Source organism: Pinus tabuliformis, chromosome 2_1, assembly GCF_031772625.1.
Source record: "Pinus tabuliformis cultivar Carrire ecotype Pingquan chromosome 2_1, CPIR1, whole genome shotgun sequence".
NCBI lineage: Eukaryota > Viridiplantae > Streptophyta > Pinopsida > Pinales > Pinaceae > Pinus > Pinus tabuliformis.
In genome coordinates, this window is record NC_142299.1 from 540,658,009 (window position 1) to 540,678,640 (window position 20,632).

Here is a 20,632-nt window from a genome sequence, read left to right on the forward strand (position 1 = left end):
TGTTGATCTTAACCATCTCATCAACAGTGGAAAGTATTAAATTATTCAATAGTTTCAATACATCATCTATTCTATCCATTTCAGACCAATATAATCAGAGAAGTGATGTTATCTTCAGCTACAAATTGGTCTATAAAATGATAAATAATTGCAACTATTAGATGAGTAGCAGGATACCAATATCACCAAGTCACTGTAGCAGACAGCACAGTACCAATTTCAATGTAGCAAATGACTCGCTGCTTTAATGTACTTCTCAAATTATTCAAACTACTCACACTGTGAAAAAGAGAGTCAATCTTTGACTTTCTTTGCAAATGAAATTTGTCGACAGTCTTAGTAGAGCCTGGTTTGTGTCATCAAGATACTAAATATAATCAATTGCAAGGAAGCTAGATTGAACCTTGCAAACTGATTTCTCATAATTGAACTAAAGCATCAAAAGAATCAAGTATCTTCACCCAGTGTTAGAATCGGGAAAATTCTGAAACGATCAACAATGTATCTTTAACGCAGTGATTTGTCAAGCCCCTTTTTGGAAGGTCAAAACTCAATAATTCTTCAAATTTAACATTTGTTTGCAAAGTAATGGCATCATTGGTTTCAAATCCTCAACTAGCAATGGCCCCTGGATTTGTCCCCTTTGCAAATGCAACACAAGGAATACAATTTAGATGCAGATCACCTATGGATATAATGAGTATTTCAGCCTCCAATTTGACTCCTTAATAAATTTGGCATAGGCAATATATTTGGAACACAAACTCGCCCTTGACACCTTGAGATTTCAGAGCACAATTAAATCTGAAAACACAACTCAATCCTCAGGTAATGTGACAAATAATACATCCCTTATTGTCTGATCATAAACCCTGTGATATGTAATTCAAACTTCAGATCTGGAAAATTAGATGAAGAACTGTTTTTAGCCATAACATACTTGTTCCTTCATTTAATATAACTCAGAAATTACAAAATATAGCAGAGCTTTAACATTTGACGAGGGAAACCTGGTGTAATTTCTCCACAAAGATCTCAGCCTTTGACAGTCAGATGGAGCCAAGAATAAACAGTTTTCTGTTTGCTATGTTCAGCCCTTTTTCGTTGGTGTAAACACTAGCAAGAAACCCAACCTCTTCACTGTTGTAGCAACTCCCACACACTGATGCTCTGTGTGACTCGGCCTTCCTAATGGAAGAAATATATATCTGAAAAAATATGCAGAGCGCTTGAGAAAGCATACATGACTTCCACACTCATTGAAGTTTCTGTTCAATGCTTTAAACACTGTGTATATAATGCAAACTGTTCCACCACTTTAAATGAACCATACGTATCGCAACACAGGTCACGAACTTTCGATTCATTTCAGCGCCCAAAGCAACGTATCGCAACACAGGTCACGAGCTTTTGAGCACCTAATCATATATATATATATAAAAGGAGAGCACCAAGAGTACTGCATTATGGAGAACATCGAATTATGCAGGCACACGAAAACTGCGTATATATAACAGAGTTTATGTAAAGCAGCATTTTAACACATAGCATTTCTATAAAACAACGTTTCACATAGCATTTCTGTAAACCGCGTATTCAATGGACTCCACGCTTGCCGCATCTCCACGATACCCTGCATCTCCACTCGGCCTCGCATCTCCACCAGACTCCAAACGGGAACGAGGTTTGGGGTTCAATACGAGACTCGATAAGACTATCTTAGCCACAGAGGGTAGGCAACCACGGAGTAGGTCGGACCAGCGATAGAGCAACGTGACCAGGAGTGCGTTACTACAGTTCTGTCTGATCTGAGTTTAGGGCAGCAACCATTCTGGATATAGTTGTTTGAGCTCTCTTAATAGAGTTGTAAAGATGTTGGCAGCGGGTCGAAAGGATGAAAAGAATGAGCAGGTTCTGAAAAATCACATGGGTCACCCCCAAACAGGCAGTGATTGCGCATTTACACTTCTCGGCTCTCCTATCACTTATACCCAGTATTCATATGTAACTGGTACATCAGTCATGGGGTATTAAATATAAAGAAAGAATTTTGCGATATCACAGTTTGGAGGGCCGACTGTCAAAGGAGAGGAGTCACTAGCTTTCAAAAGAGTCGCCATCATTCAATACATTCAACCTGAGTCTCCAGATATGGAGGCCGGACGCACAGTCGAGTGTTAGAAGCTCATTACCTCGTTCTCAGCAGAAAAGAAGGCAATAGTTCGAATGCCAGCTCTATTCCAAAACGCAGAGGAACGTAGCAGCGTATGGGAGCCAAACGCAGTATCTTTACATAGGATATCAGGCTTGACAGAAAAGGTCAGACAACTGACAGGCAGGTAATGGCAGCGTATTGTACGGAGTAGGCTTTGTATGGAGCAGCGCTTTTAAATGGAGCGTTTATGGACAGAGACCGCAGGTAATGTCAAACGGAGATCAGGTAACACAGAAGAGAGTCTTAAGATAGCCAGAGTCAGGTGCAGCGTATACAGTGCCAGAGGTCAAGTAGAAGAGGCAGCAGATTTTTGGCAGACAATGAATTAATGGAGCGTTACAGGTAATGGGCAGAACTGGCAGGTCTGCACACAGTAAAACGCTTTATAAGGTGGCAATTCTGCTCAATTCTAATTAGGAGAAAGGCAGAACTGACATATATATAGAGACCACAAAACAAGTGGCTCAAATTGGAGCAGGACCAGCAATCGCCTGCTCTGATACCATGTTAAACACACATGGACAACAAGAATAATCTAAAGGATAAATCATGAGAGTACAATTTTTATTAACAAGAGATATACATTTATAGTACATTATGTGACCGTTGGGTTTCACATCCCAAGGTCTCTTGGACTCCTTTTGTCCATTCGGCTTCCACACTAACCCATTGAGGATTAGGTGTCCAACAAAGTGTAAGTCTATCTTAGAGAAGTACTTGGCTCCTCTAAGCTCATCCATCAACTCGTCAATCCGGGGTGTGGGGTACCAGTTCTTCAGCGTCGTCATGTTCAGGGCTCGGTAGTCTATGCACATCTAGAGAGACCCATCCTTTTTCTTCACCAGAACCATTGATGAAGAAAAAGGGCTAGTACTCGGTCTAATGTGACCCATTGCCAATAGCTCCTGGATGGCCCTCTGAATCTCGTCCTTGTAGGTCTTGGGGTGCCTGTACGGGTTAATGATAACTGCGTTAAATCCTTCCTCCAAGTTGATGGTGTGCTCAAACCAATGTTTTAAAACTCCTATTCAGACTCCGACTTGGCCGAGGGTCACTCCGACTCCGACTCCGACTCAGTATCGACTCGGCCGGCTCGATTTAAATGACTCAGTCGTTGTAAAAAACACATTAAATATGTTTTTTTTAATAAAAAAACATAATTTTAAAGATTTCCATTCATGTTTCCAAACACACAGCATTAGAATATAGATGGAAGACAACATATGATCAAAGTAGGCTCATGAATATATCCATTATATCAAAATGGCACCCAGTGCATTGTCCAATACATACACGATGATGATATAGAGATCAAAACAAAAACACATAACCAAGGAGGCTAGAAATGGCCTCTACAACAAAAGTCTGTGACCAGTACTACTGGCTACTGCTAGAGTTGCCAACATCATCTGACTCAGTGTTACTTAGGAGCGGGAGCGAAAGCGGGGAGCGAGAGCAAAAACGGGAGTGGGAGTGACATTTTTAGAAGCTCCCGGTTTGGGAGCGAATCTCGGAGGAGTTCGACAACCAATGTCACTGACATCAAGGTACATAGAGGGATTGGTGCTCTTGATTAAATACGAGTTCCATACCCTAATACATGACAAAATTCAATGGAAACATTGCAATCCCCCAATCCTGAAATCCTGAAAAACTGATAAGTATGCTGTATTTTGAATGAAATATAAAATTCTACTTTCTCCATATGAAATCCAATGAGGCCAGAACCACTCTCAAACATCCTGTGTCATTTCATGGTAATGTTAAAAATTTAAGTAAAAGTGACATTCTCCTTAATCTTCATTTTCATCCATCCTTTTACTTTAAGAATTTAACATTACCATGAATAGCATATCAATACGAGGGTTCAGAGAGGGTTAAATAGGGTTTGGGAGAGGGGAATGGACCCCAAATAGCACTTAACCAATTTTTAAAACAACTTGGAGTCCCCAACACTCAGCAAAATCTTAAAAATAAAAATAAAAAATAAAAAAAAAACGCTGTTTTTGGGGTTTACTGGCCGCATGAGCTGACCCGGCCGAGTAGTTACAGATCCAGTCGAGTCGGCCGAGTTATGACTGACTCGGCCAAGTCATACTATAACTCGGTTGGGTCAGTCATAACTCGGCCGACCGAACCATTTTTTTGCCGAGTTGATTTTTTTTTTTTTTTGTTATTTCTGGCTCGGACCAACTCGACCGAGTCGGTTCCGAGCCGGCCGTATCTTAAAACAATGGCTCAAACCCCCGATTTGGTTGCTTGCTTGGTGGGATCTCCCCAAAAACCCTCTGATACATCTCCAATAGGGCCAATATGTCTGGATGTACCGGCCGTGCTTGTGTCGCCTCGGAAATCCTGAGCTCAACTACCCACTTTATATCTCCATGCCATAAATCTGGCTCCATCCGGTGAGTGGATATTGTCTAAGGTGGGTAGGAGTGCATACCCCTCAACATTACCAACTTCCCATCTGGGCCAGTGAACTCCATATCTGACTTCTGCCAATCAGTTTTAATCTGCCCCAGTGAGTACAACCATTGAACACCCATCTCTACGTTGGTGTCTGGTACATCAACTACAAAGAAATCGTCGGAGTAGTTCGCCATGGTCAAAGATAGGCCAGGAACATACTTCGTACACTGCATCGTCCTATCTCTAGGCACCAACACTGAAAAACCCCTCAAATGTCTCCCCGTGTATGCCCCTCCACTCAACCATCTGGGCATCAATAAAACTGTGGGTAGCTCCTTTGTCCACTAGCTCTGAGATACACCACACATGCACAATGCCCCTGATTTGAAGTGTCAAGTACTTCGGGACTCCCTGAAGTGAAGCTAATACACCCCTAGATGGAAGAAATGGCCCTCCTCCACCAGGTGGTGGTGGTGCTCCCCTTGTGAACTGTGTTCTCTCATCTCCATGATCAAGCCCCTACTCAGTCTCGTCGTCTGGCTGACTATCAAAGTACACCTCAATGTAATGGGCCTTGCCCTTGCTACACTTATGCCCCATTGCCCAAGGCTCCTAGCACATGAAGCACAAATTTCTCCTTTGGAGGTCCCTCCTCGTCTCATCGTCCAGATGGCCACGTCCAACCTCCCTTTGAGGTTGACGAACATCTCAACCCCCTTGGGGAGTAGTAGGTCTAGTGGGTACAAAAGCCCTGATCTTGGGCACTGCGTCAATCATGTCCTAGGCCCTGGAAATGACATCCATCAATGAGGTGGGCTTGTAATTCCTCACCCAACCACGCATTGGCTCAGCAAACCCCTCCACGAACAACATGATCGACTGGGCCTCTGAAATGTTTGACACCATCACGACCAACCTCTAGAACTCTGAAGTGTAGGCCTTAGCGTTGCATGTCTGTCTCAAATGGGATAACTCCTTGAAGTTTAACTCTGGGTCTTTCTTGTCAAACCTCTCGATCAGTCATTTGGTAAACTTGGTGTAGGAGGTAATGAGGATGTGCCCTAGCGTAATCAGGTCGTGGTACCACCACTCCTGAGCATCTTCCTCTAGATATAGAGTAGAAAATTGGATTGCGTCCGTCTCTCGCATGGGGTTCAGGTGGAAATAAATATCTAGCTTTTGAACCCATGCTTTGGCTGAACTCTTAGCGGGTCCGTCATAATTCAGAAGCGTAACCTTCACAGCTATATTTTGCACCTCCTTACTGGACTATCCCCCTTTATAATGTGTTCCATCCCTAGTGGTACGCCTCTCCTTGAGGTGAATATACTCCCCAAAGGACATCACTCTCCTGATCTTGGGGTTGAGTCCCTCATACTCATCAATACTTGATGCCACTGAGGTGACCAAATCAATAATTGGGTCTGGCTCCCTCTCTTGGTCTGGCTCGTCCACAAAGTGAGGCATTGTAGGATGGCCTATTTGGCCAGGCAGAGGGGTATGAGGGGGTTGAAATGTACCACTGCCTCCCCCTGCTCTAGAACCCCCATCACCTTGGGGCTTTGCCTCCAACCTCCCATTGTGCTGTAAGGCCATCACCAGCTGCATCATAACCATCATAAGTTGCCCTTGCCTCAACATCTGCTGATTTGTCTTGAGGAACTCCTCTAGGATCTGGTTCTGATCCCCTTGTCTGAGCTGTTCATTATCCTCCTAGTTCTCCATGCCCCCTCTGAAGTTCTCCAACTATGTATCTGAAAATGGGTCTTGTCCTCCCTCTTTACCATGATCTGTACCTCTTCCTCTCCCACGACCTCTCTGAAAGACAATTCCTTGGTACCTGGGTGGTATCACCTGCTCCTATCTCCCCACACTGGCCAAGAACATGCTCTAATACCACTATTATATTCGTAATGGAATTATACATTGAATAACAGGAGCATGAACTAGAAAATAACAGAAAAATTCCAACACTAAAGCACCATAAACACCCAACACAGTTTAGAACAACAATTGAGCCATTTTATTAAAAATTTGGAGTGAATGGGAGTACAATAAGAAGGAATAAGTGCACCTCGGCTTGCATACGCAAGTTGAAGCAAACCTAGGTGGAAAAGATGCTCCCGATGAGTAGGAACTTCGACCCAAAACTGCCTCTACTTTGCCCAAAAAATGGTGCCATTGCTGATAACTGAAAATGGCTCGAATCTCCTACTGGAATGCCTGGATTGGCCTGGAATTTATGTTGTAGCCTCCACTAATTTTTCCCCACAGGACCCAGAAAAGAATTGGTCCCAATTTGTTCCACTGAAAATCCCACAAAAAGTGCAAATTTATGTTTCAACGGGCTCAACGTATTGCCTGGAGAATTCACTACCGCAACCCCTCCAATCCACCAAGTGAGCTCCCAAATTCACCAGCAAAATTCTAAAATTTCTTGCCCACAATTTCCTAGCCACCCAAGCCACCAAAAAGAATTGCCACGAACTCCCACGTGTGCTTTCCCAAGAACTGCGCCTGTGCAGGCCGTGAGAAGATACAAATTTCCCCCAGCAACTCCCTTAATTTCCAGCCCACCAAATCACTCCAAAATGTTTGCAATTGATGTCCCAACTCAACTCTAATTTATCCGGCAAGGTTGTTGCCCTCAAAAGGATTTTTTGTCGAGTGCCATGAGTTTCTCCCCAGTGTCCTCTACTGTGTAGAAGTGAGATAAGCCTCCAATTCCGTACCTGTGCAAATCTCCAAGTGTGACAATTTACTCCCCTAGGGTGGCACTTTAGGTCCACCAAAACAAGAGCTGAGAATCCTGCTTGGAATCTCTTGTGCTAAACAACAATTGTTCACTTAGTTGAACAAATGAAGCAAGCACTTAGTTCAGAGGTAAAATTGACAAAAAGCCCCAAACAATGGCCCTCACCTTCTATTTAAGTTTTCTTCCTCCTTTCTCCTTGGTGGTGCCCAATCTCCACTAGGTCATGTTTTCCCTCAAATTCTACTCTTCCACAAGTGCGTGTTACTCAAGGGGGTGCATATTCCTTTGTGAGTGCTCCCCACATCCACCAAAACTAATTTTTTTCCCTTTTCCTAAGTCTAACCTCCAAAATATTTGGTAATGGTCAAAATTTATCAAAAATGAGTAATTCCCTTTCTATACTTAGGAAATTGGGGATATTATATTTGCAAACACAAATAATTTAGGGAGGTTAAAAAACTCCCTAGAGTGAAACTCTTTGAGAAGAATCATAGGCTTACATGGCTTACATTTTTACAATACAATAGCAGAATTTGGGATTACATTGACCAACCAGAAGCTTCACGATGAGAATGACTTTTAATTTTTTTATCCTTTTGACAGGCAACTTCCTTCTTGGAACAATTGACACGTGTGATCAACAGGGATCACCTTACCACACTCTTTGCTGGCCTCCAGCACTTCACTTGATTGGGGATATATGGTGCAAAGATATTATGAAAGTGAACACCAAATATTTTCTTAACTCTGTTAATCACCCCATCTATCTTTCATAGCCCCAAAAATTTTCCACTGAATTCTTTGTTTTCACAAAGAGAGAATTGAACTTTGTGGTTTGATCACCCTCCTTGATCCATTGATGGTGATCCCTCACTTTTGCGTCTTTGTTATATTTTGTTAGAATGCATATGATCATGTTTGAGCCAAAGCCCAAGCTTTGGTGTAAGAGGGACAAACCCAAAGCGCTCATAGTGGGAGAAGATCTATGCAACATCATTGCCACCTTTGATCTCCACAAAGCTCCTTGAAGCAATTTTCTCTCCATGTGCCATCCTTGGAAACAATTTCTATACTAATTCATTCTACTAAGCTGACAGTGGGTGCATCTCTTGTGTGCTTACCATTTAGCACCTTGACCAAACCTTGCCAAGTCTACTAATTTAGGCAGTAATGGGAGTATGATAGAAGAGTCTCTAGGAGTTACTCTTTTCAATGGTGACATGGTGAGACTCGGAAGTTCAAAAAGAATCTAACAACATTGTTCAAGATAGAGTAAAGAGAATATATTCTATACTAATTTTGTTTACCGTGAACATACCTCTCATAAGCAGTGACTTTGGTGGGACCACCTTACCACACGCTTTGTTGGCCTCCAACACTTCACTTGATTGGGGATATGGTGCAAAGATATTATGAAAGTGAAAAACAAAAATTTTCCTAACTTACTTAATCACCCCATCTATCTTTCATAGCCCCAAAAATTTTCTAATGAATTTTTCGTTTTCACAGAGAGAATATAACTTTGAGGTTTCATCACCCTCCTTGATCCATTGAAGGCGATCCCTCATTTTTGCGTCTTTGTTATATTTTGTTGGAATGTATATGATCATGTTTGAGCCAAAGCCCAAGCTTTGGTGTATTAGGGACAAAACCAAAGCACTTGTAGTGGGAGAAGATCTATGCAACATCATTGCCACCTTTGATCTCCACAAATCTCCTAGTAGAAATTTTCTCTCCTTGTGCTGTCCTCGGGAACAATTTCTATACCAATTCATTCAAGGCAATACTTTAGCACTAGTATATACAAGTATTACCCATTCAAGGTAATACTTTCAAATGATATTCCTTGATGGAATAAGCTAGCAATGGTTAATTTTTTATTCTTCTTTGTAAAAATGGATTGTTTAATTCTAATTGCCCATTTTAGTTTTTATCTTCTTCTCATAGACTCAATTTCACCATCTCTAATGTACTAAATTTTTGGGCCTTAGGCCTTTCTTGTATATAAATATAAGAGAGTATGTTATGTCCATTTTTGTTTTATTTGTGGTATAATTTAGCAATGTAGTTGGCACCAAGTTCATTTTGTTTGTTTCTTATATTTTCATTTTTGTCGATATTTGCTTAAATCAATTTTATTTGTTTTCACATTATTTATGATGGTAGTTATAATGTTCAAGGTAAATTATGGAAATGTGGAGGTGACCTGGAACGTGACGTATTTGCTGGATTTTTAAGTGCAAAAGTTCGATGTCTTATCCAAACACTGTTGTACTACAGGTAATTCCTAAATTAAGTTATAGCAATTGTTTAAACTATAATGCACACATGTTGCTTCAAATTGTTTGTTGTTGCTTTTTTAATCATATATTTAAATTTCATGCAAATAATAACAGACATCTTGTTTGTTGATGGGCCTTATATAAAATTCACATTTTAGATGTTTGATTGCTTATATCTTTTGTGTGTGGTTATTGGTATTTCATAAATTATCCCTCTTTGTGAAATGGATACTTGGCCTCTAAGTAAATAATTACGAAAGTTTATTTACACTAAGGATGTATATCATTTAGTGATGGGGCATGCAAAACAATCTTGCATTAGGGTTATCAACTCTTAGATTTTTTTATGATAAAGAACATCAATATTGTGGAAATTCAAGCTTGAACTCATATTGCATTTATGCTCTAAAAATCCCATGCGAATTTCAAAATTTTGTCATGCATGATGCCAAGGAACTACCAATAAAAGATTTGTAGATTTTATTCATCCAATATTGTTACCAACGTAAAGTGATAAAAGGTGCATATATACATATATATTTCACATCCTTTTAGAAATAGAAGAGCTAATATAAATCGTTACATCTATGGTGTGATGAATGATTGGGCTAAACCTTCTTTAGATCTTTGCCAACGTTTTGCAAAGATTTGGGGATGTATGGATTGCGCAACAGGGGATGAGTTTTAGGTCTGCTAGAGTGAGCTTTGTCTTGTTAGAAAATCAGAAAGGAAGAAAGATTTTCTTATTCTTGATAATTACTTGTGATGCTTCTTATGATTACGATTCTTTATATCTTCTTTCCTTTAGTTCATCAAGCAATTACCAAAGCAACAACACATTAAAAAAATAGACACTAGATGTAGGCACATGCCAAGGAAAAACCCCCTTCGAGGGGAAAACCCATTCAAGATAATTCTTCATCTCCATAGTATTCTTTGAGACTCTTCTGTGAAAATTTCTAAACAGAAATTCTATTACTGCAACAACTGATTTATTTTGCCTACTTATTTTCCAATAAGTTATTTACGAATTCCCTTCAGTAAATATTAAAATAAATTCTACTACAAATATCACACCATTATACATAAACAAATACATGCACAAGAATCAAACACATTGACACAGTTATTTTGGACAATTGTCCCTGGAAAAACCCAACTTGGGAAAACCGGTGTAGCAGAGGAGGGTTTTATTAATCAGCTTTCTTGAGTACAACTAGGGTGCCAACTGGCTTACCCAACAGAGATAACCACACGACAGTAATACCACAAAAATCCTCCTGCGCTTACCCTAGGCTCAACGTCAACCCATCTAGCCTTTGCGCAACTCCCAGACCCTTTGCGTCAACACTTTGCCTCACTGCGTCAACACTTGGCCTTTCTGCTGTTGGAAATAATACTGAGAGGGGGGGTGAATCAGTATTATCAGTTTAATCAAACTTTTTAAATGCTCAGAAACATATACGCTACTTCAGTTAAGTGAACCAGCGTGTACACGCTACTGTGACGAAGTAAAACAGCGTATAAGAAGAAAACTCACAATTTAGTTAGCTTATTCTTCAATTAAGTGCATCAGGACATTATTCACCATATTAACAGTAAACATGTGCAGTATAACAGAACAGATAAGAAGCCACACACATGAACACCAAGATATAAGGTGGAAACCCAATGTGGGTGAAAACCACCTGCTGCAAGTTGTCTCTATCTTTCTTTAATATGAAACTTCAGTTTACAATCTTTTGTACTGGTGCAGCCTTATACCAGTACGCAGGCTACAACCTGCAGAAGGCTACAACCTTCTCTCGTTCTTCAAACTTCCTTGGAAGGGAGCTCCAACCCCCTTTGCTCTTGTACTAGCCAAGATACTAGTACGTAGGTGCTGACCTACAATCTTCCTTCTTTCAGGTATCACTTTTCATACATTTTCAGACTTGGATATTCCTGAAGCACAACATTACAATCTGAAGACCACAAATCATTCAATTTCCACAACAGATCATTGAAGCATAAAACAACCAAACTTTGAATCACTGAACCACTGAACCCTGTCAATCACCAGTTACCAGAACACAGAGCAGACTGCAGAACTCTGCAATAACAGTCAGACCCCACTGTAAACCCAAAATCAAGCTTCAAAAGATATACGCTACTTCAATGAGCAAAACCCGCGTATACACGCTCTTTTACCGAAGCCAACCTGCGTACAGATCTAAAAATAACCTTTCTCAATTTGCAGCTGTACCAGACATTAGTTAGATCCAAAACGTAACATTGCGACAATATGCAGATCTAGAAATACGCATAATCAACCATATCATGATAGTGCATTTCAAACCATTAGATCCCGATCTATCCTTAGATCTAGTCTTCCATCAACCGATGTGATCTCTCCTTGGCTTAGATCAAGCAACCCAGAACCTGCATATCAGATCTCTTTCTCTCTTAGATATTCAAGCCTTGTCAAAAGATGATTTTGCCTAATGATCTTCTTCTTCTTATATAGTCTTAGGCCTAGCTCAATACCAAGAGCCAAAACCATAGTAACACAATACCATCAACTTCAAAACTAGGGATCGACACAACCGTCGAGACACAATGGTCCGAAATCATAGGCACAACTTCCAAGGACTAACCACCATGGACCAAAGATACTTTTCCACATACACGCGCTTTTTCTGAATCCAACTAGCGTGTACACGCGACTTGGGCTTAACGAACATGCGTATATGAACTTCCTTGACATGCTGTACTAAGATCTGTCTTCTGATTAAGTTGCCATCACCTGTACCAACCTCTGAGCACCTGTACCATCCTCTGAGTGAGTTGCCATCAAGGACAACACTTGAATCATAATGCCAACAATCTCCCCCTTTGGACTTGATGGCAACCACCACACCAAGTCACTCTCCCCCTTTGACATCAAGGGCAAAGGGCTGTGCTCCCCCTGAGGACATGCTGATACCTCTGCTTGGCTGTGCTGACTCGTGCTCCCCCTGACAGTAGGCCAGATCTGAAAAAGATGTTCTTCAACAAGAACCAAGACTTATACACCATAAGGGACCTTCCTATCACCAAAAGACTCAATACATACATCCATACTCCCTACCAAGAGGGGACATATCAGAAACAACCAATTATATTACAACATTCATCCCAGGCATAGTGGGGAAACCAACATAGGCCGTTACATGACCTTGACACCATAAAAGAGATATGACAAGAGAGATACATGACATAGAGACAACAGATCTAGACCAAGACTTAGGAAAGACACCAGCAGCATCTGATAAACATCTTGTTAGATCAGCAACCAGAATTTCTTTCTGAGCTCCTTCTCCTGAAACCAACAACCAAAACATCTGAATGCCAACAATGCTTTATGAGACTTTTGAGCTGCTCCCCCTGAACCTGTGCCTGTTGCACTCCCTGAAACTGTGCCTGAAGAATTCTGACATTCCTATTGCTGTTCAGAACTTCAGAGTTTTCCCTTGCTGTTCAGAACTTCATATACGCGTTTTATCCTGTATAAAACAGCGTATGTACGCGGATATTCTTTGTGCAACAAGCGTCCAGCATACACGCGACTTACCCAGCATGAATCCGCGTGTATACGCTCATATCCCTTCCGTAACCTGCGTATACCAACTTTTCTGTAGAACAAACAAACTTCAACAACAGGATGAAGCATCAACTACTCCCAGCTTTTGTCTGAGATATTCAAAAGTTTCCCTGGGCAGTGGTTTTGTGAGAATATCAGCAACTTGCTCCTTAGAAGGAACATACTCCAACTTGACCTTCTGCTCAAGCACTTGTTCCCGAAGAAAATGGTACTTGATTGGTATGTGCTTGGTCTTTGAGTGCATGACAGGATTCTTTGAAATGCTGATTGCACTTGTATTATCACATAAGATAGAGACAGGTGGAGTGCAAGTGATTTGAAAGTCCTGCAAGGTCTGCATCATCCAAAGAAGTTGTGTGCAACAAGATGCTGCAGCCACATATTCTGCTTCAGCTGTAGATAAGGCAATCGAACTTTGTTTCTTGCTGAACCAAGATACTAATCTGGAACCCATGAAGAAAGCACCTCCACTTGTGCTTTTCCTATCATCCACACTTCCAGCCCAATCTGCATCTGTGTAAGCATGAAGAGTGAGATCAGTATTTCTAGGATACCATAAGCCATAGTTTTGGGTCCCTTGAAGATATTTGAAGATTCTTTTGACTGCCTGAAGATGAGTTTCCTTTGGGTTGGCTTGAAATCTTCCAACCATTCCTACTGCATGTGTAATATCTGGTCGAGTACCTGTCAAATAAAGCAAACTCCCAATCATGGATCTATAAGTGGGTTGGTGAACTGCTGCTGATTCATCATTTGCACTGAGGCTGCATCCTGTAACCATGGGTGTACATACTGGCTTTGACTCTTCCATGCCATACTTCTTCAAGATCTGCTTGAGGTATTTGGTTTGAGACAAGAAGATACCTCCTTCATTTTGTTGGATTTGCAATCCAAGAAAATATGTCAATTCTCCAAGAAGTGACATTTCGAATTCTTTCTGCATAACCAAGGCAAAGTTTTGACTCATGGTCTCTTCATTGCTGCCAAAAATAATATCATCTACATAAACAACAAGAATTATCAATTTGTTATTTTCAACTTTTATATAGAGATTGCTATCTGCTGATCCTTTTGAAAAGCCTTGTTGGTGAAGATATTTGTCCAACCGATAGTACCAAGCCCTTGGAGCTTGTTTGAGCCCATAGAGTGCCTTTTTCAATCTGCATACAAGGTTTGGATCATTCCCAAGAATGAACCCATCTGGCTGCTCAATATATACTTCTTCTTCTAAGTCTCCATTCAGGAAGGCTGATTTCACGTCCATTTGAAATACCTTGAAGTTTTGAAAGCTTGAGAGAGCAAGGAACATTCGGATGGCCTCTAGTCTTGCCACAGGAGCAAAGGTCTCTTCAAAATCTATTCCTTCTTGCTGAGCATACCCTTTACAAACAAGTCTGGCCTTGTTTCTAATTACTTCTCCATTTTCATTTAACTTATTCTTGAAGACCCATTTTGTTCCTATTACATTCTTATCTTTTGGTCTAGGAACTAATTCCCAAGTGTTGTTCCTTTCGATTTGCTCAAGTTCTTCATCCATTGCTTTGACCCAACATTCATCTTTGCATGCTTCTTTCACATTTTGTGGTTCAATGGAGGAGAGAAGAGCCAAGTAGCTTGAAGCTTCTGCAAGTGTCCTTCTTGTTTGTACTCCTGCTTCTTTCTGCCCCACAATCTGAGTTTCTGGATGATTCTTTTGGACATATCTGGATGGAGTCTTCTCTTCCGTTCTTGTCTGCTCCTCTGGTTCTTCTTGAGATTCTTCTTCTTCTTGAGGTTCTTCTTCTTCATTATTTCGCCTTTGAGAGTAACCTTCATCTTCTTCAATGTCTTCATGATGAACTTGCCTAGGAATATATCCCTTCTCATCAACCACTATATCAATACTGTCAACAATTCTGCCAAGTCTTTTATTGTAGCATTTGTATGCTTTGCTATGTGGAGAATAACCAAGAAGAATGCCCTCATCTGCTCTAGGTTCAAGTTTGCCAAGTTGCTCATCAGTATTCTTGATATAACATTTGCTCCCAAAGATTTTGAAGTGCTTCACGGAAGGAGTTTTACCACTCCAAAGCTCATGAGGTGTTTGAGTGCTGTTTACTCGGACATTTGTTTTGTTAAGAATAATGACAGCAGCATGTGCAGCTTCACCCCAGAAGGTTGCAGGAGTACCTGATTCATCGAGCATAGCACGAGCCATTTGTTGAATAGTTCTGTTCATTCTTTCCACAACCCCATTTTGCTGAGGAGTTCTAGCTGTAGAGAATTCTCTTCTTATCCCATGTTCATCGCAGAAATCGAAAAATTCATTTGATGTGAACTCCCCACCTCTGTCAGATCTGAGGCACTTAATTTTGTGTCCTGATTCATTTTCAGCCAATGCTTTGAAGGATTTGAATTTTTCGAATGCTTCATCTTTGTGCTTCATAAGCCCTAACCAAACAAACCTTGAGAAATCATCAATGAATAATATCAGATATTCTTCTCCTCGAGGTGTCCATTTTCTAAATGGACCACATACATCTGTATGGACTAGCTCAAGAGGCAAGCTAGCTGATCCTTCCTTCTCTGGAAAGTTAGTTCTGGTTTGCTTTCCAAACTGACAAGATTTGCATATGGTGTTGTCTGGAATTTTGATATCTGGAAGATCGCGAACTGCCTGATATTTGCATGCTTTCCTTATTTGTGAGAAACTTAGATGTCCCAACCTTCGATGCCATAACCAGTGCTCTTCATCCTTGCTAAGATAGCATTGTTGTTGTCCTTCTTCAAATATGTACAGATTATTTGGAGTTCTTTTGCCCTTGAGAACTGTTTTTCTTGTATCAAGATCACGAACAAGACATCCATTCGATCTAAAAATAACCTCGGTTTTTTGATCACACATCTGGCTGACACTTAGAAGATTATGCTTCAATCCATCAACATATAAAACATTTCCAGCCTTGACCTTTTCTTTCAAAGGAGCAATACCTTTTCCTTTTATAGTTGCAGGAGTATCATTTCCAAAAGAAACTTTCTTTCCCTTTTCTAAAGTAGAATAAGATTCAAGTTTTTCTTTATCACCTGTCATATGTTTCGAACATCCACTGTCAATGTACCATAGATTTTCCTGTCCTTCTGCATAAAATGCTATCCCACATCTTTCTGTTTGAGGTTCCTTTATTCTCCATGTTTTGGTGCTTGTGGCTTGTTCCTTTTTCTCCTGAAACCTGCTCCTGCATTCAGAGTCTTTATGACCAAAATTATTGCAAATAGAACATTCAACTTCATTTTCAAGAACCGAAAAGTTGTTATAGGTCCTTTTTGTAATCCCTGTCATACTTCTTTGTTTTTGAGCTTCCCTAGTCATGATTGTTTTATATGCAACACATTGAGCTGCGCTGTGACCAAAGTTGTGGCAAGAAAAGCATTGTCCATTGTTTCATATGCCTTTTTCTCAGCTGGATCTGTAGGAGTAGCTGAAGGAAAAGCATAGCCTGTTTCTACAATGTCCCAAACTTCTGTACCAAGAGATTGAAGATATGCAGTAACTCTTACCTTCCAATAATTGAAATTTGTTCCATCAAAAACCGGTGGCCTGATTGATGCTTCTTTCTCGTAGTTGCTCATGATGAATGATCTTCCTTCAAGCGATCAAGCTTCTCTGAAGGACCTACTCTGATACCAATTGTTGGAAATAATACTGAGAGGGGGGGTGAATCAGTATTATCAGTTTAATCAAACTTTTTAAATGCTCAGAAACATATACGCTACTTCAGTTAAGTGAACCAGCGTGTACACGCTACTGTGACGAAGTAAAACAACGTATAAGAAGAAAACTCACAATTTAGTTAGCTTATTCTTCAATTAAGTGCATCAGGACATTATTCACCATATTAACAGTAAACATGTGCAGTATAACAGAACAGATAAAAAGCCACACACATGAACACCAAGATATAAGGTGGAAACCCAATGTGGGTGAAAACCACCTGCTGCAAGTTGTCTCTATCTTTCTTTAATATGAAACTTCAGTTTACAATCTTTTGTACTGGTGCAGCCTTATACCAGTACGCAGGCTACAACCTGCAGAAGGCTACAACCTTCTCTCGTTCTCCAAACTTCCTTGGAAGGGAGCTCCAACCCCCTTTGCTCTTGTACTAGCCAAGATACTAGTACGTAGGTGCTGACCTACAATCTTCCTTCTTTCAGGTATCACTTTTCATACATTTTCAGACTTGGATATTCCTGAAGCACAACATTACAATCTGAAGACCACAAATCATTCAATTTCCACAACAGATCATTGAAGCATAAAACAACCAAACTTTGAATCACTGAACCACTGAACCCTGTCAATCACCAGTTACCAGAACACAGAGCAGACTGCAGAACTCTGCAATAACAGTCAGACCCCACTGTAAACCCAAAATCAAGCTTCAAAAGATATACGCTACTTCAATGAGCAAAACCCGCGTATACACGCTCTTTTACCGAAGCCAACCTGCGTACAGATCTAAAAATAACCTTTCTCAATTTGCAGCTGTACCAGACATTAGTTAGATCCAAAACGTAACATTGCGACAATATGCAGATCTAGAAATACGCATAATCAACCATATCATGATAGTGCATTTCAAACCATTAGATCCCGATCTATCCTTAGATCTAGTCTTCCATCAACCGATGTGATCTCTCCTTGGCTTAGATCAAGCAACCCAGAACCTGCATATCAGATCTCTTTCTCTCTTAGATATTCAAGCCTTGTCAAAAGATGATTTTGCCTAATGATCTTCTTCTTCTTATATAGTCTTAGGCCTAGCTCAATACCAAGAGCCAAAACCATAGTAACACAATACCATCAACTTCAAAACTAGGGATCGACACACCCGTCGAGACACAATGGTCCGAAATCATAGGCACAACTTCCAAGGACTAACCACCATGGACCAAAGATACTTTTCCACATACACGCGCTTTTTCTGAATCCAACTAGCGTGTACACGCGACTTGGGCTTAACGAACATGCGTATATGAACTTCCTTGACATGCTGTACTAAGATCTGTCTTCTGATTAAGTTGCCATCACCTGTACCAACCTCTGAGCACCTGTACCATCCTCTGAGTGAGTTGCCATCAAGGACAACACTTGAATCATAATGCCAACATCTGCGTCACCCATGCAGGGCCTCCAGTTACTGCGCAATCCAGCTACCTCTGCATCTTTCTGATTGGCTCTGGGTCTGCCTTTCTGATCTCTGTGCTGGTCCTCAGGTACTATCCCTGCCTTTCTACTATGTACCCGCTGCCTCTCACTGCAATCCAGACCACTATTTCGAAGTTCTCAGCAAGCCCCGCTCCAAAAATTGAATTGATTGGTCTCCCTCAGTATATCTCCAACTGACCCTCAAGTCTTCTCTTATACTTTTTCTGTTGATGAATCAATGACCGAGATTAAGTCCCTAATCAACAGCTAAGATTAAAATAGACTTGATCCTCATCTCTTAGAAGATTCTCATCCTTATCTTTATTAATACCCATTAATATTTTTATTTTCCTAAGTTGAGAGTTAGGAACTCATTAAAACTATTAATTATTTTAATAACTCCTCATCCGGATGGAATTTTCCAAAACAATTTCTGGGTCTTGGAGATCTCATGTGCTTTAGCCTCTCCACCAATTTTCATGGCTAGAGCACATCTAATGCTACCCAAAATCAACACTCCCTCTTAGCGAGGAATGTGCTCTAGTAATGCTCTACCACTGAACAACACCCTGATCATCCTGCATCGGTACCTATGCTGATGCTTGCCCTGCTGCCCAACATCCTTTGCACTGCCGCCTCCTGTACTGCTGCCCATGGCTCTACGAATGCCACTTCTACATCTGTACTGCAACTCCCTCTGCATCCGTGTTGTTGCTGGTCCTTCTTCCCAACACTGAATTTTCACTGCAACTGTCTCTCAACTGCTGCATCATGCTGCTCATAGCACTGTAACCGCTGATACTTATCCATTTCTGCCACTGAAATGGATTCTTTACCATCCCCATCTTCTCCCTAAAATAAGTGAACTTGGTTTTTCCAAGGGCCTTGGTAAGGATGTTCGTCACCTGTTCTCCTGTAGGAGTGTAGCTCAACTGCACAACTCCTTGTTGGACACAGTCTCTGACAAAGTGACACCGAATATTAATGTGCTTTGACCGATTATGAAATACTGGATTCTCAGAGAGCTTGATGCAACTCTGATTATCACACATGATCCTGGTCGCTTCCATCCTTCTTCTAAATAGGTTTAAACTTTAGAAGCAATTTTCTAAGCCATATGGCTTCGCATGAAGTGTGCCAACAGCTATATACTCTTCTTCGGCTGAGCTCAGAGTTACGGATTTCTGTTTCCTACTGCACCAGGAGGTCATCCTCAATGTTGAAACAGTACCTAGAGGTGCTTTTCCAATCTACTAACTTCCAACGCAATCTGCATCAGTAAACCCACTCAGTGTGATACCATTGCTTCTGGTGTATAAGAGTCCATAATCGACTATTCCCTGTATATATTTGAGAACATGTTTGGCTGCTGCCCAGTGCGCCCTCTTTGGTTCCACCATGAACTGACTGAGGGTGTTGACAACGTAACAAATGTCTGGCCTGGTATTGACCAGATACATTAGGGACCCTATGAGCTGCTTGTATAAGGTGGGATCAACATCCTTGTCTTCTGATGCATCAATTTTCTTCCAGTTGGTGATCATTGGAGTAGCCATAGGCCTACAGTCCCGCATCCTGAATCTCTTTAGAATTTTTGTAGCATATCTCCCTTACCGAAGGAAGATCTCCCCCTTCTGCTGCCAAACTTCCAACCCCAGGAAATAATGCATCTATCCCAAATCCTTAATGTTAAATTCTGTGGCTAGATTATTCTTGCAGTCCTCGATGAGATTGGATTATCCGGTTAGGAAGAGATCGTCCACATATAATACTAGGATTAGAGGCTCATTCTCTACAACCCGATAGTAGAGATTTGGATTTGCGTCACTCTTCACGAACCCCATCTTGTACAAGTAGCCATCAATTCGACCATACCATGCTCTAGGTGTCTGTTTGAGCCCATATAAAGCTTTCTTCAATCTGCATACATGAGATTTTTTTTTCATGTGTCTCAAAACCTTCTGGCTATTCAATGTATACTTCCTCTTCTATCACTCCATTTAAGAGTGTCATTTTGACATCCATCTGATGAATCTCCCACCCCATTTCTGCTGCAAGAGATATCACGGTTCTAATAGATGTATACTTGGCTACTGGGGTGAAGGTCTCTTCATAGTCTATTCCTTCCTTTTGAGCATACCCCTTAGCCACAAACCTGGCT

At 40.9% G+C, this 20,632-nt stretch overlaps 1 protein-coding gene across 4 annotated transcripts in view; it reads left to right on the forward strand.

Annotated features, from left to right (window-relative positions):
* Positions 1-20,632, forward strand: part of DCL2 (dicer-like 2) — a 538,569-nt gene that overhangs the window by 185,880 nt on the left and 332,057 nt on the right. For all 4 annotated transcript variants that reach the window (XM_089402947.1, XM_089402946.1, XM_089402944.1 and 1 more), the window contains exon 10: positions 9,563-9,662. In XM_089402947.1, coding sequence (XP_089259073.1) covers positions 9,563-9,662 — 100 coding nt within the window. The remainder of the gene's footprint in view (positions 1-9,562; positions 9,663-20,632) is intronic.